The sequence below is a fragment of the Pinus tabuliformis genome, chromosome 7 (assembly GCF_031772625.1).
Source record: "Pinus tabuliformis cultivar Carrire ecotype Pingquan chromosome 7, CPIR1, whole genome shotgun sequence".
In the NCBI taxonomy this organism is placed as follows: domain Eukaryota; kingdom Viridiplantae; phylum Streptophyta; class Pinopsida; order Pinales; family Pinaceae; genus Pinus; species Pinus tabuliformis.
The window spans coordinates 1,620,078,691-1,620,105,153 of record NC_142293.1 but is presented as its reverse complement, the minus strand read 5'-3'; the positions used below and the strand labels follow the sequence as shown (position 1 = coordinate 1,620,105,153).

Below are 26,463 nucleotides of genomic sequence, written 5' to 3'. Positions count from 1 at the left end.
CTTTCGAAGTTCTACTTTTTCATTTCTATATATATATAGAGTTGTAATTTTTCATATATATGTGAAAGGGTGATAATTGTTTAAAAAAAAAGTTATTTGAACCATTTTAATTTCGGATCTACCATGTATCATGAGGGATCAAATCTCTCAAATTGCAAGTGCAAAATTTTTGGAAAATGTTTGCACTTTGAGAGATTTGATTCCTCTATGCTCTTAATAGATTTGGAGTTAAGATGGATCTATGTTGGTTTTGAACAACACCTTAATAAAATATTTTAGCTATAAGGAATTCTTTATTTTCACTTGTTTTATATAATATATATGTAGTTACTTTAAGATATTTCATTTATGATTCACATTCTCCACATTAAAATGTTAATAGCAAACACATATCCATAGGATATTATCCCTCTATACATATGGATACATAAATTGAATTTTTATTATTATTATCTTTTTATATTTACATAGTAAACATTGAAGGAATTATAAAATCTCCTTTATATCTTGAATTTGAAATCACCCATTTGACACACACCTCTCCTTTTACACTTTTATTAAGGCATTTTAAAAGAAATTTTTTCCTTCCAAATTATATGTAGTTACTAAGAATAGTTCAACGACAAATGCAATAGAATTAATGATGATTGGTTCTTATGTTATTACTGGAGTCCACTATCTCTGTCCATAGATTATATATTATTCTTCTATGCTCTATAGTTGTAATGTTGTATGATGAGGTAATCCACCACCTCTCCAACTACAGTGACCACATATACTTCTTTACCTTTGTGTTACCTCCCAAGGTAGTCCTTGACTTAGTAGTATTACCCTAACTGGGTAGTTAACACTCTAGGTTTCCTAGCCCCATGGTGTATACCCACCCACATTTTATTTTAACTATGCATCGATATCCGAAGGAACATTGAAAATGGTTTGAGAACCTATGTACGGTTATATGTATGAATAATGTTTCGAACCCAGAGTCAAATCTTATTACTTCTTATTTACTATTGATGGAATGCAGTATCAATGGTTATAAAGGTTGTTACGACCAGCAGATTGGGGAGCCAATCCCCTTGTTCCAACTCGATAGGCGCTATGTACAATTCACATGAAGGAACAAACCTTGGGTTCAGTGCACAGTGGAGATGAAATGATGGAATCCAGCGGTGGTTGCTCATCCATTGAAGTCTAATCATATTCCCCTTTCCCTTTCCTTTGGCATTTGACAGTTTCATCTTTTCTCTTTCCTATGCCCCGTTATGCTCAGGGAAAGCCACAGAGGCCCTATGTTCATGGAAAACCCTTATCCTCTGCTAAATAGTGCCATTTATAGCCCATGTTTCCTGTCGGATGGTTTTGCTCCTGGGTGAGGTTTGATAATCGTTCTTGCAACTCCGACACTAGCCACTTGGAGGATGGTAGCCAGACCATAGTTTGGGCAGCGACAACAAAATCATTTCCACCATAGCTAGGTAACAAGTTCCCAACTAGGTAGTAATGGTTTGATGTATTATTCATTTTCATCTTCGTTTTCGCTGGGTTTACTCTATTCATTCCATTAAATGGTTTTATGTTTAATTATGGGTTTGCCAAGCTTCAGGTCAAGGCAGAGGAGCTCACAAAGGCTATTTTTTTGGTGCACTATGTGTCCTATATCAGACTTACCACTAAAGCGTACAGTTGCAACCTCAGTACTCAGGCAACCTAAACTATTGCTTCCCTTTGCAATTTGCAGAGTAGGAATTTGTCTTTCTTTGTTTTCTTTTGGAAATCTGTTGGGATGTTGTTCAAATGTCCACTTACTCTCCGTCGTTTCTTTTTCCCCAATTCTAGGTTTCCTTTCTTTTTTTTCCAAGGTTTGAGGGCTTGTGTACTCAGTTCCGAGTTTAGAGGAACAAAGGATCGTGGTTTTTTTTTGGGTTCTTCAGTTGGTTACGATATGTCACACCCACTCCAAGTAATGATATACTCTTGGTCTTTTACAAATTTCCCCAACTCCTATTAGGCTCTACACTGTTAGAGTGTTATCCTACTCTGAATCCTCCAAGTATAATGATACTAATTTACTCTTCCCATTTCTTGTTCCCTTGTATGCCAAAAAAAACCTATGTGGTAACCTATTATCTCTTCTATGCCCCCATGCAGAGCATTTACGGCCATTGGGGTTTTCTTCATTGGACAAAAACTTCACTTTTCATTTTCCTTTACTTTCCTAGGTGCATGTTTTTCGTTCTAGTTATATATACGACTTATAATTGATTTCTCCCAAATTTTGCTATGCATGGTATTTCATTCCAAATCTAATTTTCATTCCTATTGCAACAAGAAAATGAGGGAGAAACTGCTTCAACTACAAACAAGAAGGCAATCTTGCTTGTTATTTTTCTAGAAATCTTTGAACCCCTTTACTAGTGTATCCTGTTATTGTTCTGACTTATGCACTAAATAGTAGTTTCCATGTTTGTTTTGCACAGGTATGCTCATGAACACTCCTTTCCAGTCTTGTTCAATATTAGAGTAGGGTAAAAATGACTAACAAGTCGTCTGGTTGCCCAGGTCAGTGGACTTTTCCCTTTCTTCATATGAGTTACGAAATACCACACTTGGTCCTTTTTGGCAGAGGCGCTGATGGAATTTTGTTTGTGCTTCTGGGTTTTTTTGTTTTTCTGTTTTGCTTTCGGAACGGTTTGGTTCGAACCAGCTATACCGGGTTCTACAGGGTGTTCCCTCAATGGATATCCTATTCGCTGAATCTTATGTTTTTGGAATACTTGAATGAAGTTGCTAGAGTTAATATGTAATTTGAAGAATTAGCTCAAGATCTTACCTTATGGTTGTCTAGTCGGACATTTTTGTTTCATTTTTTGTTTGACAGTCTTACACATTGCAAGTTTATATATATAATTTCAATGGATTGTAGGCCTTCTTTTGATATTGTGTTTACATGGAATGATTTATAATAGAATTACGGTGTTCTATGGTTGAAATATCATTTATAATATACTAAACTAGGAAGATTATTTGGTATTGAGTTGTACATATATATTTCTTCGCTTACGTTGGAACAAGCTCTACTGTAATTTCTTAATGATATGAACTCATATAAACGTCTATGTTTTTTTTCCTGTTCATTGGCTTAATTAATGTGTGGCTCTGAGTTTAACCGATTTATAAAATTCGGCTTTCAAGTTTTTGTACCTTTGTTCAAATCTTGTTAACTCACTAGGTGTATTAATAATAAATGTATTTATTAGCCTGAGGACTATAGGTTCTCTAATTCTTCTACATTTCCCATCATATGTGTGTTTTATAAGTCGAAAGGTCTTCTTTTTTTGCATATCTTCCTATTTTGTACGTTAGTGATTAAGAATACATCCTTACCTTGATCTGGCTACCGGTGACGCGATTTTTTTTTACTTATTTAACCCACAAAACTTCATTTTCTATGCTATAATAACTATCTGCCTACATCAGAGATTTTTTTTTTTCCTATAGGTTGTTACCCTTCTCTTCAGGTCACAGTTTGGCTTGATTGAGTTGCCTTAAATTTTAAAAAGAATTAGAAGAGGCATGAGCTCTAGATATTCTAAGTAATTTATTTTCACCCCATGGACTCGATTGTCATTAACTTTTCCTTTGCACAATTCTTGTGCAAAGAGAGAAAATCATAATTCTAACACAGCATAAGCATAACAATAATTCTAGCAGTAACTAGAATATCACGAACACAATACACAAATAATAATATTGAAATATTACTTGTAATCATATTAGTTGCTCCTTCCACTGTAGCTGGCCCAACTATCAATCTAAGATACATATTCTAACATATTCTTTATTTCCAACTACAAATTAATATCTAAATCCTCTTTGTCATTATACCGTGATATTAAGTAAATATGGAATTTATTTATCCTACATTCATTTTGACCACTTAGATGTACAAAAGGATAATTCTAGTACAACAGATTTAAAACACTAATTCTTGCACATATTTTGAGAATGAAAATATATATATTTATTTACCAACAGAATTAAGCACACACAATTTCTAACCAGAATAAGGGAGAATCACTGAATGAGTACACTATTCCACCCAACCATGAACTAACCACCAGTTCCCCGAGCTAAGACCAATTTCTAGTCATATCCCTCAGAGCTTCAACATCCCCTTCATCTTCTCAATAGGTATATTTCTACCTTTTCTTCCATTAAATTTTTCTATTAGCGGTGGCTCGCTTTTATGGAAATATTTTTGCTGCTAAATCCTGTATTTATCTCTCACATTGCTTTATCTTCCCATATATTTAGCATCTTTAACTAGCTAGAAGATTCAATGGATATTTTTCTCCCATCCATTAAATCTTCATATATTGGAAACATATGTTTCCCATGGAAGTTTTTTCTCAATCTTACCTAGATTGAGATTGGAAATTATCTCTTTACTCAAGTGTCTCAATCAAGTAATTTCCATTCCAATTTATTTATAATAAAATTTACTTATTTCATAACCACTTGTATCCAAGTCATGGAAATACCATTCCAACTAATCATAGTTTGATCAATACTATTTGTTTCAAAAATAAACAATACTAATTATTACCAAAAACTAAGGGATATCACATCTTTCCCCCCTTTTAGCTACAACATCCTCGGTGTTTAATTCCCAGTTTCTTCTTTCTATAATAATGCTATATAGTTCTTCTTCATCTCGTATTCCCACTCCTACATAGCCTCTTCTGAAGTAAATTGATTCCCTTTCACTTTAACCCAAACGACAGCTCAATTCCGGATCCAAACCTCTTTCCTATCTAGGATACAAAGAGGTTCTGCCAAGAAGTCACCTTTGGGTTCCACCTGTAGCATTTTCCAATCAATAATGTGAGAAATATCATGTATATATTTCTTAAGTAAAGACACATGAAAGACATTATGAACTTTAATGTGACTGGGTAATGCTAATTGATAAGCTATTGGTCCAACACGATCCAAATTTTCAAATGGTCCACAAAACCGTGGTGCTAATTTTGGACAGGTTCCCATCCTCAATGTACTTTTCCTTGGTTTCACCCTTAAATACACATGATCCCCAACTTTGAATTCTCAGCATAACTCCTTTGTCGATCTTGTGTTGTTTTAATATTCTACTGAATTCTTTGCATCGTCTACTCAGTTTCTTGCAATGCCTCCAGCCTTAAAATCAGTTTATCCTATAGTTGACTCCAACTGAGGGGTATATGGCATTAACTACCATACAAGCCTTCTAAAGGGCTCATTTTTATAGATTTCTAATGACTATTGTTGTAGGCGAATTCAGTTAAATGTAAAAAATATTCCCATTTTGTAGGCTTGTCCATAACATACATTCAGAGCATGTCTTCTAAAATTTGATTGGTTCTTTCAATTTTTCCATCTGTTTGAGGATGGATGTCATACTAAAATTTAATTTAGTACCCATGCCCCCAAAAAATGACTTCCAAAAATTTGAGGTGAATTTGGAATCTCTATCTGACACTATCATTTTAGGTACCCCGTGAAACCGTAAAATTTCCTTCATAAAAATATTGGTGACCTGTGAGGTACCATAAGTAGATTGCACTAGTATTGAGTCATGTTGTCTTTTAGTTCTTGATAATCCAGTGATAAAATCTAGGGAGATTATCTCCCACTTCCATTCTAGAATAGGTAGTGGATTCAACACCCCAGCAGGGTGTTGATGTTCTACTTTTACCTATTGACACTCTAAACACCTTGACAGGTATTCTACCACTTCTTTCTTCATACTGGGCCAAAAGAAGTTTTTCCTTAATGTCGTGATCATCGTTTGGTACCCAGGATGTCTTATGTATGGTTTCTTATGATACTCATCAAGTATCATATGTTTCAGAGCAGATATATTGGGGACATACAATCTCTTCCTGTATAACAACAATTTTTCAGAGCTTTATGTATAACCAGGAATGTGAATTTGTTGTAATTTATGTTGTATTTCTAGATATTTTGGGTCATTAATTATAGAGTTCTGAATCTTCTCTATGAAATCTGTCTTAGTGTTGCTAACTGCCACTTCCATGATATTGTAAGCATGTATACTCAAGGCATCTGCTATCTTGTTTTCTTTTCCCTTTATATGTTTTATGTCGAATTCAAATTCACTAAGGAATGCCATCCATCTACCTTGTCTCGCATTGAGATTTGGTTGACTGAAGAGATATTTTAAGCTGATATGGTCAATTACTAAAGTGAATTTTTTTCCTAACAAATAATGCCTCCACATTTTCAAGGCATGTATGACAGCAACTAATTCTAAATCATATACAACATAGTTTCTTTCATGGATTTTTAACTTTCTGGACTCATAGGCTATAACAAAACTATCTTGCAGTAGAACTCCCCTTAATCCTTCCACAAGCATCAGTGCATATTGTGAACTCCCAGTTAGGATCTGTAAGTTTCAAAATCGGAGTCGTTGTGAGTAACTGCTTTTGTTTTTCAAAACTAGTTTGACATTCATGAGTCCATTGAGATTTTGTTCTTTTTTCTGTAATGACGTGATAAGATGTGCTATTCTGGAAAATTCCTCTATAAACCTGCATTAATACCCTGCTAGTCCCATAAATGATCGAACAATGGGCACATCCTTTGGTATGGGCCAATTAATCATGGCTTTAACCTTTTCAGGACCAATTGCTAATCCTTCCTTAGAAATGACATGACCCAAGTATTGTATTCTGGTTTTGTAAAATTCACATATGATGAATTTTGTGTGCAACTGATTTTCCATTAATGTTTGAAATACCAATTTAAGTGTTCTTTAAGTTCTTATTCGTTTTTGGAATTACCAAGATATCGTCAATAATCACCAACATGAATTTGTCTAAATATTTGTTGAGTATGTTATTCATCAAGCACATGAAGGTTGTTGGAGAATTAGTAAGGCTGAATGGTAATACTACGAATTCATAGTACCCATATTAGGTCCTAAAGGTTGTCTTGTGAATATCCTCACTTCTGATCCTTAATTGATGATATCTTGTTCTTAAGTCAATTTTTGAAAATATGATTGCCCCTCGTACTTGGTCAAATAGGTCATCAATGCGGGGCAATGGATACTTATTCTTGATGGTTAACTTATTTAGCTATCGATAATTGATGCACATCCTGAATGTGCCATATTTATTTTTAACGAATAACACTGGTGCCCCCCATGGTGACACACTAGGCCTAATATAACCTTTGTCTAACAACTCTTGTAATTGCATCTTCAGTTCCAATAATTTAGGTGGGCCCATTCAGTAGGGTTCTCTAGACAATAGGGTTACACTGGGTACTAAATCAATGGAAAAATCGATGTCTCTATGAGGTGGTAATATGGGAATCTCTTCTGGAAAAAAATCTTGGTAGTCCTTAATAATTGGCAGGGTATCTAAAGGTGGTTTCTCACCTTGTTGTTCACCCACTTCTACTTGAACCATAAATAATTTGCACCCTTTCTGAGAATTTTTTTTCATTTGTACAATTGTAATTTTTCTGACTGATATGGGTTTTGGCACACCCTGAATTACTTGAGTCTTCCCTTGCTGATTCTCACAAGTCACTATTTTTGTTAAATAATTTATAATGGCTTTATGTTTTTCTAGCCAGTCCATACCTATTAATACATCATATGATCCTAGTGGAAGTATATTCAAATTCACTGTTGTCAAGTAACCATTTAAATCAAGATGACATTTCTTTACTTGACTAACTACCCTTCTCTTGGTACCAGTTGCAAGTTGTACCAACCAGGCAGTTTTATATTTTTCAATTTTAAGTTTACACTTTTCCACTATCTGTGGTCCAATATAACTTAAGCTATCCCTGGGATCTATTAAAACATAAATAGGTTGTTTGAAAATAGTACCTTCCATTTCAATCATTGTGGATTGATGCTTCACTTGTCTATCTTCCAAGGTTGTGCTTATTTTGGGAATATTCCTAGTGAGATCATTCACAGTAGTAGCTTCATGGACAACTTGTATATGTTGTATAAATCTGGGATTATGTGGACAATCCCTTAACAAATGGGGTTCACCACACCCCCAACATTTCAACGTTCCTTTCTCCTTGTCCCCATTACTCCTTTTAACATTCAGGTCCATAGGTTTTGAACTTACTTGAGAGTGTGTTGATTGATTTACATTCATCTTACTGAAATTTTTCCTTTGATGATCCTTGCCAAAGTTCTTAAGATATCCAAGTTTCTATCACTTAACTCCCACTATAGATTTCATTCTATCCTTGTTTTGCCAAAATTTAGAGCCTTCACCTTTATTTTTGAACTACTAATAGCACATATTGGCCTTCCTTATCACTTGATCCATCATCTTCAAATTTTCAAACTCGATCCACTCCTTGTACACTGTAGGAAAACAATTCACAAACCTCTATACCTTATATTTTTCCTCCTTGATGTCAGGTATGTACCGCAACACATTGGTAAACTTTGTCACAAATTCATCCATCGAGAGTTGTCCCAACTTTATTTCATGAAACTCCTTGGCACAATCATCATAATAGCATTCACTACATCATTTTTTGAACTACTTCTAGAACACCTCCCAAAATACTGTCTTTTCTTCAAGCAAATGCACACTCTTAGCCTCTTCCCACCAGAGGACAACCTTGCCTTGTAGCTGGTAAATAGCCAATATGGCCTTTAAGTTTCTCTCATAATCATATACCTGAAAGTATTTAGTCATATTAAGTAACCAAGCCTCTGCATCCTCCTCCCTTTCCCCATCAAAAGTAAGGGGCTTGATTTTCCAAAATTCCCCTTGTAACTCAGTTTGTTTCTTTCTCTTCTGTCTTCGAGGAAATGTTCTATCAGACTCCTCTCCACTCTCATATTTTTTTGATTATGTAGTATTTTTTCCTCTTTTCTCCATAAGGTTCCACCGTTTTCTGACTAGACTTTTATGTCAATCCTCTAATCATTCTCTCCTGCTCCTCGTTGGCCTTTAACAACCGTTCGTTGTTGGTCTTGAGGTAGCCCAATTCTTTTTGTAAACCCCTAATAATTTCCATCATCTGGGAGTTTGGTGGTTCTTGTCCATTTCCTAACTCAACATACAAGCCCTCGCCCGCCATTATAGCTGGAGGAGGGTCCTCTACCATTTATTGTTGTTGGCCCTTACGTGCTACCCTATACAACATATTACAACTACAAGTTAGATCAACTAACCATTACTCATTTCACATAGTATAACTATCTTCTCTACTTAGTTACTATTGTAGTGGTTCCATTAAGCCCCATTTTTTGAACATGAGGCTCTGATACCATTTGTCACACACCCCTCCTTCCACTTTTATTAAGGTATTATAAAAGAAATTTTTTTTCTTCATATTATATATCGTTACTAAGAATAGTTCAACTGCCAATGCAATAGAATTAATGATAATTGGTTCTTATTTTATTACTAGAGTCCACTATCTCTATCCATAGATTATATATTTGTCCTCTATGCTCTATAGTTGCAATGTTGTATGATGAGGTAATCCACCACCTCTCCAACTACAGTGACCACATATGCTTCTTTACCTTTGTTTTATTTCCCAAGGTAGTCCTTGACTTAGTAGTATTACCCTAACTCGGTAATTAATTCCCTAGGTTCCCTAACCCCATGGAGTATACCCACCCACATTTTATTTTACCTATGCATCGATATAAAAAGGAACATCGAAAATGATTTGAGAACTTATGTATGGTTATATGTATGAATAATGTTTCGACCCCAGAGTCAAATCTTATTACTCCTTATTTACTATTGATGTAATGCAATTTCAATGGTTATAAAGGTCGGTATGCCCAACAGATTGGGGAGCCAATACCCTCGTTCCAACTCGATAGGCGCCATGTGAAATTCATATAAAGGCATAGACCTTGGGTTTAGTTCATGGTGGAGATGAAATGATGGAATCCAACGATGGTTGCTCATCTATCAAACCATAATTGCATTCCCCATTCATTTTCCTTTACTGTTTAGTATTTTCATATATGTTTTTTCCAACACACCGTTACACTCAGGGAAATTGATAGGGGCCATGCGTCCATGGAAAACCCTTATCCTCTGCTAAATAGTGCCATTTCTATCCCATTTGTCTTGTTAGATGGTTTTTCTTATGGGTAAGGTATGATCATAGTTCTTGCAACTCTAGCACCATCCACTTGGAGGATGCTAGACATACAATAGTTTGGGCCACGAGAGAAAAATAATTTCCGCCATATCCAAGTAACAAGTTTCCAACTAGTTAGTAATGGCTTGATGTATTCTTCATTTCCATATTTGTTTTCACTAGGGTTTACTCTGTTCGTTCCATTAAAGGGTTTTTGTTTAATTATGGGTGCGCCAAGCTTTAGTTCAAGGTAGAGAAGCTCACAAAGGCTATTTTCTGTGCACTATGTGTCTTATATCGGATTTACCACCAAAGCGTATAGTTGCAACCTCAGTAACTCAGGTAACCTGAACTATCACTTCCCTTTGCAATTTACAAAGCATGAATTTCCCTTTCTTCGTTTTCTGTTGGCAATTTGTTGGGATGTTGTTCAAATCGCCACTTACTCTTTATCGTTTCTATTTCCCCAATTACATGTTTCCTTTCTTTTTTAGCAAGGTTTGAGGGCTTGCATACTAAGTTCCCAGTTTAGAGGAACAAAGGGTCATTGTTTTTTTGTTGGGTTCTTCAATTGGTTACCATATGTCATTCCCACTCTAGGTAATGATATACTCCTGGTATGTTACAAGTTTCCCCAGCTCCTATCAGGATCCATACTATTAGAGTGTTATACTACACTTAATCCTTTAGGGATAATGATAATAATTTACTATTCCCATTTCTTGTTCCCTTGTATGCCAGACAAAACCTTTGTGGTGACATATTATTGCTTCTACACCCATGTGCAGAGCATTTATAGTCATCGGGGGTTTGGTCATTGGACAGAGACTTCACTGTTATTTTTCCTTTACTTTCCCAAGTGCATGCTTTTCGTTCTAGCTATATATATGATTTATAGCTGAATTCTCCTAGGTTTCGCTATGCATGGTTTTTCATTCCAAATCTAATTTTCATTCCTATTGCAGCAAGTGAATGAGGGAGCAATTGCTTCAACTACAAACAAGAAGGTAATCTTAAGTGTTAGTTTTATGGAATCTCATAACCATTTTACTAGTGTATGTTGTTATTGTTCTCAGTTATGCAATAAATAGTGGTTTCCATGTTTGTTTTACACAGGTACGCTCATGACCACTCCTTTCTGGTCTCATTCAATAGAAGAATAAGGTAAAAAATGACTAATAGGTCATCTGGTTGCCTAGGTCGGTGGATTTTTTCCTTTCTTCATACGAGTTAAAAAATACCACACTTGGTCCTATTCAGTAGAGGCGTTGATGGAAACGGTATGTTCTTATTAGTTTTCTTGTTTTTCTATTTTACTTTTGGAATGGTCTGTTCAGACCATCTATACCAGGTTCTATAGGGTGTTCCCTCAATGGATATCCTATCCGCTAAATCTTATGTTTTTGGAATACTTGAATGAAGTTACTAGAGTTAATATGTAATTTGAGAAATCAGCTCAAGATCTTACCTTATGGCTATCTAGCTAGACATTTCTATTTTATATTTTGTTTGATAGTCATGTAAACTTCAAGCTTATATATATACTTTCAATGGCCTATAGGCCTTATTTTGATGTTTTGTTTACATGGAATGATTTATAATATAATTTCAGTGTTCTATGGTTGCGATAACATTTATAATATATTGAACCAAGAAGATTAATTGGTATTAATTTGTAGATATATATTTCTTCGCTTACATTGGAACAAGTTCTACTGTAATTTATTAATGATCTAAAAACACGTATGTGTTTTTTTCCCTATTCATTGGGCTTAATTAATGCATGGCTCTGAGTTTAACCGATTTGTAAAAGTCAGCTATCAAGTTCGCGTACCTTTTTTTAAAGCTTTTAACTCACTAGGTGCCTTCATAATAAATGTATTATTAGCCTAAGGACTATAGGTGCTCTTATTCTTCTATGTTTTTCATCTTCTGTGTGTTTTATAAGTCGAGAGGTCTCATTTTTCACATATCTTCCTATTATGTGTGTTACTGATTGAAAATACATCCATACCATGATCCCGCTACCAATGATGTGATTATGTTTACTTATTGACCCATAGAACTTTAGTTTCTATGTTATAATGACTATATTCCTACATCAAATATTTTCTATTTTTTTTATTTCATTCTTCAACTTCCTATGGGTTCTTACCCTTCTCTTTAGGTAACAATTTGGCTTGATTGAGTTGCCTTCAATTTTAAAAAGGAATTAGAAGAGGTCTGAGCTCTAGATATTCTGAGTGTAATCTATTTTCACCCCATAGACTCAATTATCATTAACTTTTCCTTTGCATAGTTCTTATGCACAGAGAGAAAATCATAATTTTGACATTGCATAAACATAACCATAATTCCAGCAGTAATTGGAATATCACTAACACATTACGCAAATAAGAGCATTGAAATATTACTTGTAATCATATTAGTTTCTCCTTCCACTGTAGTTGGTTCAACTATCAATCTAAGATACATATTCTAACATATTATCTTTTTCCACCTACATATTAATATCTAAATCCTCGTTGTCACTACATAGTGATATCAAATAAATATGGAATTTCTTTATCCTATAGTCATTTTGACCACTTAGATGTACAAAAGCATAATTCTAGTACAACATATTTAATACATTAATTCTTACACATATTTTAAGAATATATATATATATATATATATATATATATTTATTTATTTACCATCACACATAATTTCTAGCTAGAATAAGGGAGCATCATTGAATGAGTTGTTCCACCCAACCATGAAATGACCACCAGTTCCCCCCGAGCTGAGAGCAAATGCTAGTAAAATCCCTCAAAGCTTCAACAACCCCTTCATCTTCTCAATAGGTATATTTATACCTATTCTTCCATTAGAATTTTCTATTAGTGGCGTCCCACTTTTATGGAAAGCTTTTTGTTGCATTTATCTCCAACAATGCTTTATCTTTCCATATATTTAGCATCTTTCTCCAGCTAGAATATTTAATGGATCTTTTTCTCCCATCCATTAAATCTTCACATATTGGAAACATATGTTTCCCATGGAATATTTGTCTCAATCTTACCTAAGATTGAGATTGGCAATTATCTCATTACTCAAGTGTCTCATTCAAGTAATTTCCATTCCAATTTATTTATAATAAAATTTACTCATTTCATAACCACTTGTATCTTGTTCATTTACACAAGTTATGGAAATACCATTCCAACCAATCATAGTTTGATCAATACTATTTGTTTAAAAAATAAACAATGCTAATTATTACCAAAACCCGAGGGATATCACACCATTAATGGAAAGAGAATTATCTTACTCTTTCTCTTTATACATGTTTGATATCAAAATATTTTACTCAACACACATATTGAAATATTTCACTTATGAATCACATTAAACTTTTCTTTGTTATTAATTTTTTAAAACTTTATATGTCATCTCTACATTTTACTTATGGTTGATAATAAAATATTTTTTGTTATTAATACTTTTTTTTGTTTTAAATATTACATGTAAACTAAACATAGAATGAATCACAAATCATTTAATATCAATAATATTATTTTAAAATAATATAAAATATCATCTAATATAAAATATTATTTAATTATTAACAAATGTAACATTATGTGACAACATCTCTCACATAGCACAATATATTAGTGATTAATTAGTTAAAATAATTAATTGGATATTTGTAATGTTAAAGAATGATAGAGTAAAAGCATGGAGTTGGGTTACACTTTTTGGAAAGGGAGGGTATGTTTAGGTGAAAAAAAGAGATCTCATTCAAGCATTTTATGCACTTGATTGAGCTCCCTGAGCACTGAAAAGCCAGCGTGATCAAGGGTTTAAAACAAGCCCTCGATCGAGCATTATAGCTTGACCAAGCCATTGTTTTCTCTTAAAATGTGTGGTTGCACTGTGCCAAAGTCACTTTTGCACATACCATCGGGCAAACAAGAGCTCGACCAAGACGTAAAAGCTCGACCAAGGGTGTTTAAGCGCAATCGAACCATGGAGAAACAACCCAACCAACCTTGCCAATGTCCTAGAGGCTCAAGCCAATGTAGGTTTCCTATCCTTTTTTTCTAATTTATTTAATTTTTCTTGCAACATTAAATAAATTAATTTAAAAAAAAGAAAAAAGAAAAAAACATGCCATACAAAAACCATGAAAACCACAAAAACCCACACAAAAACCCCTTCAAAACAACAAAAACAACTTAGAAAACCACAAAACAACCTAGAAAACCACAAAAGACAACCTAGAAAACCATAAAAAAAACACCAAGAAAATGCTTCGAAACCACCAAAAGGACTATAAGTTAGGTTTTAATTTTTTTTTCTTACTTAGAATGGTAGCATGTTTATTATGAACATTTTCTGATTTTGAATGATAAAAGCTTTATTTTCTAGTTATTTTAGGTTTTAAAGTTTTTAGTTAGGAATTTAGTGAAATAAATTTTCAATATTTTTTTTTTTGTTGTTTAAAATTTGCGAACAAATTTCACTAAAAATATACCCCAAAAAAATTCAAAACAGTGAACAATCAAACTATAACCAATAAATAAATAAATTAGGAGCTTGAGATTAACATGATGAATACTGAAAATATACCCCAAAATACTCCAAAACGGAAAACACACAAACTATAACCAATAAATAAATTAAATTAGGAGCTTGAGATTGACATGATGAATATGGTTTCTCATGGTGAACCTCTATTTATCAAATAAGAAAAAAAAAATATTTTATTATTTGAAAATTAAATTAATTTATATTTTAAATATTTTTTAATAATAAATATTGTACGTAGTTTTAAAACATTAATTACTTAAATAAAATATTAATCTTTAAAGTTAAAAATCCAAAATATATTTATTTATTTATATAATTTTTATTAACTATATATAACATAACATAACTATATTTAACTATTATAACCATAGCATCACATGCGCGCACACACACATATATAAAAATCATAGTTCTATAATTATTTAACATAACATAAAGTTAGTTAACATAACACATGTATGTATATATATAACATAACATAAATTATGTATAACATAACACAACATAACACAACGTAACATCATAACTATAACATAATATAACTATAACATTTAACATAACATAACTATTTAAAACATAACACAGACACACACACATATCAGTTCAAGTTTCAACATTGCATCATTGATAGATACATTAAATCCATCAAGAAAATTGAATTTAAAATAAATAAAAGTAGTTTGACTCTTTTCTAATTTGTACCATATTGTGTCATTATGTAGTACGTTGTATAAGAAACATTGTCTTCATTTACTTGCACCTAGTACAGGTCATGTGTCAAAGTCAAACATTATAAGAACTTAAAGTCAATTGAAGTATTTGGTTAGCGTGAAATTTTATTAGTTTTGCAAATAGATTTATTTCAAGCTTTTACACATATATTTACATATTTATTCCCTATAAATAAAATGCATTATTTAGAAATGGGAAAAAGCGACAAGGTAAATTTGATCACTTCTTTTGATTGTGTTTACATGGAACTCAATACTTTGGTTGATAAATTATAAGAAAATTGACTCTAAAGTTTAGGACTTCATGCTAGATTATTCTACTTGAGTTTAGAAATGGTTTTCTTGTCAACATTCTTTCTAAGTCAATGTTTTTTCTTGGATTTGTTTATATGTATTATATGTAATAGTTTTGTATTATATTTAATAGTTTATTCAACAATTTTTTCTTGGATTAGTTTATATGTATTATATGTAATATGCAGAGGCATCTCTTATATTCCCCCCAACCGCAGGTCGTCAGAGTGTGGGGGGGTCTGCGATACATGGGGCCACCTCCTACATTCCATAAAGAGATTAGGAGACAATAGGTTATAGGCCCACATACTTGGGAGGTGGTGAAAGAGGCCACCAAGAAAATTGATTTTCATGGAGAGTTGTTCGACATCCCTTAGGAACATCCTCTTAGACATAAAGGTTTGATTCCAATCATATATTTTAAGAATATAGATGTAGCCACTTTTGTGTATGATCAATTCATTGGAGCTTGGGGCAAGTTCCCCCAGCATGACCGGGTCCCCCTTTATTTTTCCAATTATATATATGTAGAGTTCATGCTACATATGAGGCCAAATAACACTAATACTAGGTCTCATTATTATGGATCCATATTTGGATGTACCTATGATCGTGACGAGGCTCATAGGGGCCCTAGGCATGTACCACCACCTTTGAGATTGTTTTCACTACCGTCTTGGAGCATGGTATTTCCGAAAAAGCTAGAGAAGTCGTCGTAGCTAAGTGCTGAGATAAGGGATACCATTGTATATCAAATGTGGACGACATTGGTTAGTGTGCATGTCACATTGCATGTAGAGATTAACATACCACCACCATTGCCTTGTGACCCGCCGGTACCATTATATAATGGTTCATTTCTCGTGAGTCTACCCATTGAATAGATTTTTTCATATGCATGTATATGTTGTGATTCCATCTGTGACACTTGGAGGGTGCACAACTCACGTGACATAGACCAAGTACATTTCTATACTAAACTTTTGACTGTTATCGTCAAATTATGCATAATTATTTATATTAATTTAGTTTGTATGATATTGCATTTATATTAATAAGTTCATCTTAACATGTAGACACATGGCTTCAGTGACATGGGTGAGCTTATGAGGTCATCCAAAGGGGTAGTTGATCAGCGAGACCATCCTCCACCAATGCATGTTTCCATGGATTCTCATCCACCTCCACCTCATAACACTGATGTGAAGAAGAGTCACCATGTACAACCACATGGACCAAAAATTGAGGTAAACTTTTTGATTCTTAAGATTTCAATATTTTTTTTTAAGTTGCATGCTAATTAATTTATAGACCAGTTATAATTTGTCCTTTCCATTATCAACATGGGCCAATGTGTAGACCATTATTGATGTCGTACTTATGTGGACGAATGAGTAGGATGCTGGGTATAGAGGCATTGATGATCTAGGTCCATCGACGCAGGCCCCAATCTACGAGCCACAAGAAAGAGAGCACCAAACCCTGATTCATTAGAACCCCATCTTAGACGACTTGGATTTGGACTTGAGTGAGGTTAGTAGATTCATATATGTAATTAAAAATGTGGTTCAAAACCATTTATTTCCATATTGTTTTTGTACAAATAATGATCTAATTAATTTGAATTTGAATGTGTTATATTGCAGTATGAGATTATGGAAACTTACTTTACGCAGTGGAACTCTCATAGGAGTTTTGGTAGTACTTTGAGTGGATAGTTTATATATTTTCAGGCCCATTTCATAGGGTACATTCACATGTGATGCATACTTTGTATATTTTCATGGACATTTTGTGGATGTACATGAACATTATTTCAATTTATGGATGCTTATTATTTCAGTTTATGGATTTGTATTAATCTTTTCCATGGATATTCATTACTTTTTGAAGTTTGTGGATTTTTTAATATTATTTTTCTAGTTAAAAAAAAAATATCTATATACTATAAATTTTACTAAAAAATATAACAATTTTGAATTCTAGTTTCATAGACTAAGAAAATAAGTACGTACAACCTTAAGTTATGATGTAAGTCACTTTGATACTTAAAATGAACTAAAATATATGATGGTTGAATTAAAAAACAAAAATAGTAATAAAATAAGTTTTAAATTCAATTTTAAAAGATGTTTGGTAAACAACAAATAAGTTTTATTCAATTTTATTTATTTTGAGGTCATCTACAAGAGCTTAGTCATAGCATGATATTTAAGTCATATGTATTAGAATTTAATATATCAAAAAACAATTAATGATGTATGTTTCTATAATTTTATATATAATTAAATATGAAATTTCCTAAATTTACGTGGTTATTTCAAGGTTCAATTAGAAAACACAAGTTAAATTGGAATAAGTTTTATTCAATTTTAAAAGATGTCTTCTAAACAACAAATAAGTTTTATTCAAATTTATTTATTTTGAGGTTATCTACGAGAGCTTAGTTATAATATGATATAAGTACAATCTTACTATGAAGCAAGTCCCTTTTATACTTAAAATGAACTAAAATATATCATGTATCAATTTAATATTGAGCATGGAAAGAATTATAAATTTGCTTCATATTGGCTTGTAGAAAGTGTCTTTTAGTGCAATCAGCATGTATGTTATTACAATTCAATTTTTAAAATAATTTATTTGAATTCTAAAGTCATCCATATGATAATAAAAAAATCTTTATGTAAAATTTTTTGTGACCCACCCATTTACCATTGCATGGTCAACTTTTTTAAGAATTTCAATCAATTTTTTATCTCAAGTTTCAATTAAAAACACATAGGATTGAAATAAGTTTTATTCAATTTTAAAAAATTTCATGTAAACAACAAATAAGTTTACTCAATATTATTTCTTTTGAAATCATCTACAAGCGCTTAGTCATAACATGATACACGTCAATCATATTGGAATTTAATATAGGGAAAAAAACATTGTATGATAACATCTCTATAATTTTATATAATGTTATCAACTTTCCTAAATTTACTTCAATATCCAAGTATTTCAATCAATACCTTATGATTGAAATAAGTTTTAATCAATTTTAAAATATGTGGAGATGTAAAAGTTACAAATAAGTTTTATTTGGTTTTATTTCATTTGAGGTTATCTACAAGAGCTTAGTCATAACAATATGTGCATGTGTGTGTGTGTGTGTTTTATTTGTTGTAATTTTTAGAATCCAATATGAAGCATAGAAAATGAGAATAATAAAAACATAGTTAATTACAAATAGTTTACAATTTCAAGAAGCAAATATTTCAATTAAGTGAACATTTTATTTGAGATGAAAATTCAAGTATTTTATTTATGGTTGAATTACTGTAACATAGAAATCAATGCATGTCGTTAATAATTTTTTTGTGCTTACTCTAAAATCAATGAACAATGTTAGTTTAATTATCTTGAAATTAATGTACACCATACATATAGTTACATCAAATTAGAAATCAACATCTTCACTGAAATCAATGCATCTAATGCAATCAATCAAATATGATGAGAAATTAACATCTACAATAAAATCAATGCATCTAATGTAAACAATCAATTAGGATTAGAAATCAAAATTTACATTGAATTTGATGCATCTAATGCAAGCACTCTAATATGATTAGAAATCAACATCTACACTGAAATCAACACATCCAGTGCTAGCAATCAACTAGGATTAGGAATCAACATCTACGCTGAAATCAATGCATCTGATACAAGTAACCAAATAGGTGTTGGTTATATGTTATATTCTTTCCACAACTAGCCCCAGATGTTGTTACGTTGCATCGGAAACAGTGGGGGGGCTGCAAGGGGGTGGTAGCTCCCATGCACAGGGTCTGGGGAAGCACCACATGAATTGTTTTTATATAGACAATAATAGTTGGGTAGACCCAGGGATGGTGGGAGAACCTACCCATGGTTTTGTACATAGTTTTGGACAGGATGGTTTTTTTCCCATGGTATTTTTGTATATATGGTCAAGGGAACTACGGTTATGTTCTAATCCAGGGTTAATGGATTAGGTTTTATGGATGCTTCGGTATGTATATAATGTATTGTAACATTGAAAGGAACATAACGAAAAATAAATCTGGTTTTCCCGAGTTAGATTCCAGGAGAAAATATCTGTGTATATTTTATGCTTTCACCATTATTTATTTTTTTGTTTTAAGGATTCTTTTGCAGGTAACTTTTGTACAAGGTTAAAACCTATATTTTGTATCATAGTTGTTTTGTCTTCAAGGGGACGCACTTTGTTGCTAAGGGGTTTTTCTCAGACCTGTGGTAGACCATGTTACAGTGGGATATTTGCAGTATCAGTTCCTGTGGTGAGAAAATATGACGAACAGTGGAAAGCTAGAGATCAAGAAATTCAATGGGCAGAGTTTTGAGTTATGGAAGCTTAATATGGAGGATCTATTAGTGGACATAGATCAGTGGATAATTTTAGATCTAGGTATGGCACAAAAAGGAATGTTGATAAAACACTGGAAAAAGTTATATCAAAAGGTGAAGAGCACAATACGATTGTGTCTCTCAGATTCAGTATTGTTGAATGTATCAGAGGAAGCTATAACGAAGGTTTTGTGGGAAAATTTAGGGACTATGTATCAATCTAAGTCTCTAGTGAACAAATTTTTCCTGCAAAAAAATTTGTATAACTTGAGGGTGAAGGATGGAGACTCTATGACAAAGCATTTGAACACCTTTAATATTGTGGTAAGTCAATTGTCATTTGTTAAAATTACAATTTTAGATAAAGATAAGTGGATCAGTTTGTTGTGTTCTCTACTAGACTCGTGGGATAGTCCGGTTATTGTTATAGGTAGAAATACAACTACCTTAAACTTTGACGAAATAGACTCATCCTTGCCATTGGAGGAGATGAGACGAAAAATATGGAGTGCCAAAATGGAGATGCTTTGTCTGTAAGAGGATGGTCCCATAACAAAAATAGATATAAGCCCTCGAGTGGGAGATCTAAATCTCCAAGAAAACCTGTAAAAGTATGTTAGAAATGTGGAAAAGAAGGTTACTACAAAAAGGATTGTAAATCTAAAACTCCTGAGAAAGGAAAGGGATCTAATCAGGCTCCTTCTGCAGAGGTGAAAACCACCTCAAATGAATTTGGGGATGTGTAGTTGGCTTCTTCTTAAAGTACACATGTACATCATGAGGCATGGTTGATAGACTCAAGTACATCCTTTCACTTCACTCCGCATAAGGAGTGGTTCTTCGAGTACATGAAATATGATCTTGGGGATTTCTTCCTAGTGGATGACAGGAAGTGTAGAATCATAGGTCGTAGAAAATTCAAGTTAAAGTTGCAAAATTGGAAGGTTTAGAACTCCTCCTCGTGTTTTGCACATTCCTACATTGGCCAGAAATCTAATATATGTAAGAAATATATATGATGCAGGTGTAAAAAAAATGCTTAAGAAATATACCCGTGAGATGGTTTGGGAAGCACTTGCATTTATGCAAGGATTTCAGATTAGAAATTTGTACAAGATTATAGGTAACACTGTTATTTATGGGTGCAATAGTTCTGTGGTTCCTAAAAGTGGATTAGAAAATATAGTGGTATTTAGAGAAAAGACTATGTACTGGCTTCAAAGACTTGGAAATATTGGAGAGAAGGGCCTTCGAATACCACATGGTAATGGTATGGTAGAAGGTATGTCTAATTTACCTTGGGATTTTAGTTTCTGTGAACATTGTGTATATGGGAAGCAGAATTGGGTGAGTTTCCGCTATGGTGCTAAGAGGGCGAAAGATATATTGGAGTTTGTGCACAGGGATGTGTCTCGACCCATGTTGGTTCCATCATTGGGTAAATCTGTGTACTAGTCTCATTTATAAATGAATTCTCGAGGAATATATGGATATATTTCCTCAGGAGGAAATTTGAAGTATTTGACAGGGTTAAATAAATTAAGGCTCTGGTGGAAAATCAAATAGAGAAGAAGATCAAGACATTTAGGAAAAATGATGGTGGAGAGTTTTGGAAGAAGTAATTTGAAGAGTTCTGTAAGAAGTGTGGTATACCAAAAAAAATACTACTCCATGCACACCTCAACAAAATTGGGTTTTAGAAATGATGAACATGACGTTAATGGGAAAGGAAAGAAGCATGCTCAATTGTGTTGGGTTAGGACAAGAATTTTAGGCAGAGGTAGTGGATATTGCATGTTACCTATTTATCAAATCACCTTCATCGGCGTTGGAGGATAAGAATGCACATGAGGTATGGACTTGTAAGAAAACATCTCTCTCACATATCAGGGTATTTGGTTGTGATGCATATGTACTTGTTCCAAAGAAGAAAAGAACCAAGTTGCATAGTAAATCTAAAAGGTGCATCCTTATTAGGTATAAGTATGGTTTAAAAGGTTATAAGATTTGGAACCCATAAACAAGGAAGGTTGTGTACAACTGAGGTGTGGTGTTTAGAGAGGTGAAATATGTTATTAAACATGAAGTCCCATCAAAGGAACCCGAGAAGATAGAGTTTTAATTGAAGGAGGAAGAGCCAAACTCTACAGCAGAACAAGAATCAGAAGAGGAAGAGCCACACACTCTAGTTTTTAGGAGATTAGTTCGAGAGATAAGTTATCTAGAGAGGTATAGTCGATTTGCTTTTTATTCAAATTTTCCTTTATCTATTACTGATGATGATCCCAGAACTTTCAGGGAGGCAGCGGATTCATAGGATGGTACACTCTAGAAGGAGGCCATGGTTGAAGAAATGACATGTTTAGACAAAAATGATGCTTGGGATCTAGTGGTGTCATCGGCTAAAAGGAAACCCATTGGAAAGAAATGGGTGTTTAAGAAGAAGATGTATGTATAAGGAAAGGTGGAGAAGTACAAAGCTCAATTGGTAGCAAAATGTTATTCCCAGGTGACGGGAATTGATTTTGGTGATATTTTTTCTCCTATTGCCAAGCTAGATTCCATTAGGTTACTTTTATCTGTTGTTGTTACTTTTTATTTTGAGGTATAACATATGGATGTGAAGATAACATTTCTTCATAGGTATCGAGAAGAAGAGATCTACATGAATAAACCTTAATCCTTTGGAGTGAAGAGTAAAAAAAACTGGTATGCAGGTTAAAAAAGTCTCTATATGGGATAAAGTAATCACCAAGGATGTGGTATCAAAATTTTGATACATATATATGGGGACTTGTCTTCAGAAGGAGGAAAGAGGCTCATTGTATCTATTTTAAATTAATTAGTGACTGTGTTGTTTATTTGGTCTTGTATGTGGATGATATGTTTTTTGTTTGAAATGACAAAGAAATTATTCAGGATTTGAAGACCCAATTGTCCTCCAAATTTGACATGAAGGATCTTGGTGATGTAAACTACATTTTGGGCAAGAAACTAAAATGACATTAGGCAAGGAGGAAGCTCTCGTTAAACCAAAGGAAGTATGTCAAGGCAATATTACAAAGGTTTAATATGAAGGATAGTAAATTGCTAAATGTTCCTATTTTTGTATGCACAAAATTATTTGTTGAATAGTGTCCCAAGACACAGGAAGAGGAAGAGGACATGTACTGTGTTCCAAATGTGAATGCAGTTGGTAGCCTGGTGTATGCATGGTATGTACCAGACCAAAAATTTCACTTGTAGTGTTAGTATTGAGTAGGTTTATTTCAAAATAGGGGAATGAACATTAGACAACAGTGAAGAGGGTTTCCAAGTTTTTGCATGGCACTAGTTATTATGGTCTGCACTACTAACGAAGATCGGGATTGGTCAAAGTTTTGGATATACATGGATTTTTTGATGTAATAAGGCCTAGAAATCTAGAGCAGAGACCTACAAGTGGGTATGTGTTTAACCTATTTGGAGGAGCAGTCAATTGGGTGAGAAAGGGAAAGTTTGTAGTGGAACTTTCAACTACAGTGGTTGAATACATGACAACCACTCATGCAAGCATGGAAGCATTTTGGTTGCAAATATTTTGTTCAAGTATGGGGTTGGTAAAATGAGCCATAAGGATAGATTGTGATAGCCCACAATTTTGTTAGCAAAGAACACTACGTATCATTCATAGGCAAATCACATTGATGTCCAGTATATCTTTGTGAGGGATATCATTGAAGACAAAAAGGTGTTGCTGGTAAAGTTGGACACTTTGAAGAATGTTGCAGATGCATTGACAAAGTCTGTGAGAACTAAAAAAATTTCTTCGTGCAGGGAAACAATGGGCATTGTAGCTTAGGACCAATGACTTGGGCACTCCTACGGCCTCCTGTGTGGAGATAAAACAACAAGTGGGAGAATGTTGGGTTTTGGTTATATTATTTCCACAACTAGCCCCAAGTGTTGTTACATTGCACTAGGCGCAACAGGGGGGTCGCATCCCCCCTACTAGGGGGTTTGCAAGGAGGAAGTAGTGTCCCAGGAATTTTTGTGTATACAAATCCAATCATAATTAGGTGGACCTAATGATGGGGGGCAGACCCAAGGATGGAGGGAAAACCTACCCATGGTTTTGCGCATGGGTTCACACATGGTTTTGGGTATGATGGTTTTTCCCCATGGTATTTTTTTAGATCCGGTCAAGGGAACCACGATTATGTTCTAATCTAGGGTTAATAGATTTGGGTTTATGGATGCTTCAACATATATACAATGTAATGTAACATTGTAAGGAATTTAATGAAAAATCAATCTAGTTTTCCTAGTTTGGGTTCGAGAAGAAAATATTTGTTTATATTTTATGTTCTTGCCATTGTTATTTTTTTATTTTAAGAATTCTTTTGCAGGTAATTTATGTACAGGGTTAAAACTTACATCATGATTAGAAATTAGCATATTTAATGAAATCTATGCATGTAAGGAAAGCAATCAAATAGAATTATAAATCAACATCTAATAGAAATCAATGCATCTAGTGCAAGAAATCAAATAGGATTAGAAATCAATATCTACACTAAAATCAATGCATCTAGTGAAATAAATCAAATAGAATTAGAAATGAACATCTACACTAAAATCAATGCATCTAGTACAAGAAATTTTCTTCCCTTTGTCTACCCCCTCCATCTATATCTATATCTCCCTCCATCTCTCCTACTTTGTCTTTATATCTCAAGCCCCCAAACACACACACTCTCTCCCTTCATATCTATCTATCTCTCCCTCCCTCCCTCTCTCTATCTCTCTCTGATTTCTTCTCTTACCCTTCCATCTATATCTCTATCTCCCTCTATCTTTCATTCTTCATCTCTCTACATCACCCAACAAACATACACATTGTTTCTCAATATTTATCTATATCCCTCTCAGTATTCCTCTAAAACTCCCTCTCTTTCTCTCTCTTCCCCTTCTCTCTATGTATCTCACCTTCTATCTCTTTTCCCTCCTAATCTTGTCTCTCCCTCTCTCTCTTTCCCTCCTAATCTCCCTTGTCACTCCCTCTCTCTCTCCACCTTTCTCTCTCTATGTCTTTCTTCTTACCTCCCTCTCTCTCCCCCTTCAACTCTATCCCTCTCTCTCCCTCCATTTCAAGTCCTATCTCTCTCTTCCTTCATCTCTCTACCTTCTTCTCTGACCTCCCTCCATCTCTCCCCCTTATCACTCAATGTCTCTCTATATCTCTATCTCTTCATCCTCCAACTCTATCACTATCTCACTCCCTCTCTCATTCTCTCTCCCCCTTCTCTCCATCTCTCCTTCTTTGTATTTCTATCTCACTCCCAAACATACACACACTCTCTCCCTTGCCACTCCCTCCCTCTCTCTCCACATTTCTCTCCCTATATATGTTTCTTCTTCCCTTCGAATATTTCCATCCAACTCCATCTCTCTCCCTCTCCTTCTCCTCCACTCTCTCCTCTTCCCCCTCTCTCCATATTTGTGTCCTCTTATCTCTCTCTTACCCTTCTCCCCCTCTCTCTCTTTCTTCACCCCTCCTCTTCTCTGTCCCTCACTTTATCTCCATGTCTCCCTTGTCACTCCCTCTACGTCTCCACCTCTATCACTCTAGGTCTTTGTTCTTTCCTCCCATATATATTTTGAGCTAATATACATCCCAATATATTAATGTATATTATCATATAAAAAATTGTATATTATCTTAATCCAAAATTAATAAATTTAATAATACTAATATTTAAATTTTAATATTAATATCATATTTCAAAAATTAATATTAATATTAGATTTAATGAGGTTTCTACATGACCTCAATGGGGGTGACAGAATCAAGGATAGTGGACGTTGAGCCTAGCCTACCCATAGAATTCCCATGCACATGAAATATAGGAGGCATGTGTGGCAGGGTATGCCACAGTCGGTCCATGTGAACCTAGCTAGTAGAGTTCATGTGCATTTAAACAAAAGTTGATGGAAAATGGGAAGTCTACAAAATTCAATGGTAAATATTATGACACTTTAGTGATAGAATTTCAGAGCATGTGACTAAGAGTGATGCCATGATGATATGTTTTGGAGGGAAAATAAGGTGACTTGTTGCCCTTTGGATGATGTCGGAAGTGGTTTCTGGCCACAGGAGGGAGTTGTCAGTCCTCTGTTCTTGTATATATTTTGTCTTTCTCTATGGCACCATCCTGATCGGGTGATCTTCCGTGACCCAACCCACTGATGACCCTCCTTTGGTGTCTTTATTGATTCGTGGTCTATTACTGGGTGCATTCATGTTCGTGTTGGAGGC

At 33.9% G+C, this 26,463-nt stretch overlaps 1 protein-coding gene across 3 annotated transcripts; it reads left to right on the top strand.

Annotated features, from left to right (window-relative positions):
• The first annotated feature begins 1,053 nt into the window (after positions 1-1,053).
• LOC149254427 (uncharacterized) lies at positions 1,054-17,513 on the top strand. Of its 3 annotated transcripts, XM_089457030.1 has the most exons (6): positions 9,690-10,503; positions 11,127-11,168; positions 11,361-11,441; positions 16,844-17,014; positions 17,166-17,300; positions 17,414-17,513. In XM_089457030.1, the coding sequence occupies exons 1-5, from the start codon at positions 10,447-10,449 to the stop codon at positions 17,259-17,261; spliced, it is 447 nt and encodes a 148-aa protein (XP_089313156.1). In that variant the 5' UTR covers positions 9,690-10,446; the 3' UTR covers positions 17,262-17,300; positions 17,414-17,513. The 3 variants fall into 3 exon arrangements, 1 of the variants encoding a protein (XP_089313156.1); XR_016266295.1 differs by lacking the exons at positions 9,690-10,503; positions 16,844-17,014; positions 17,166-17,300; positions 17,414-17,513 and adding an exon at positions 1,054-1,478 and having other exon boundaries at positions 11,361-11,629; XR_016266294.1 differs by lacking the exons at positions 16,844-17,014; positions 17,166-17,300; positions 17,414-17,513 and having other exon boundaries at positions 9,690-11,168; positions 11,278-11,629.
• Positions 17,514-26,463: the final 8,950 nt, after the last annotated feature.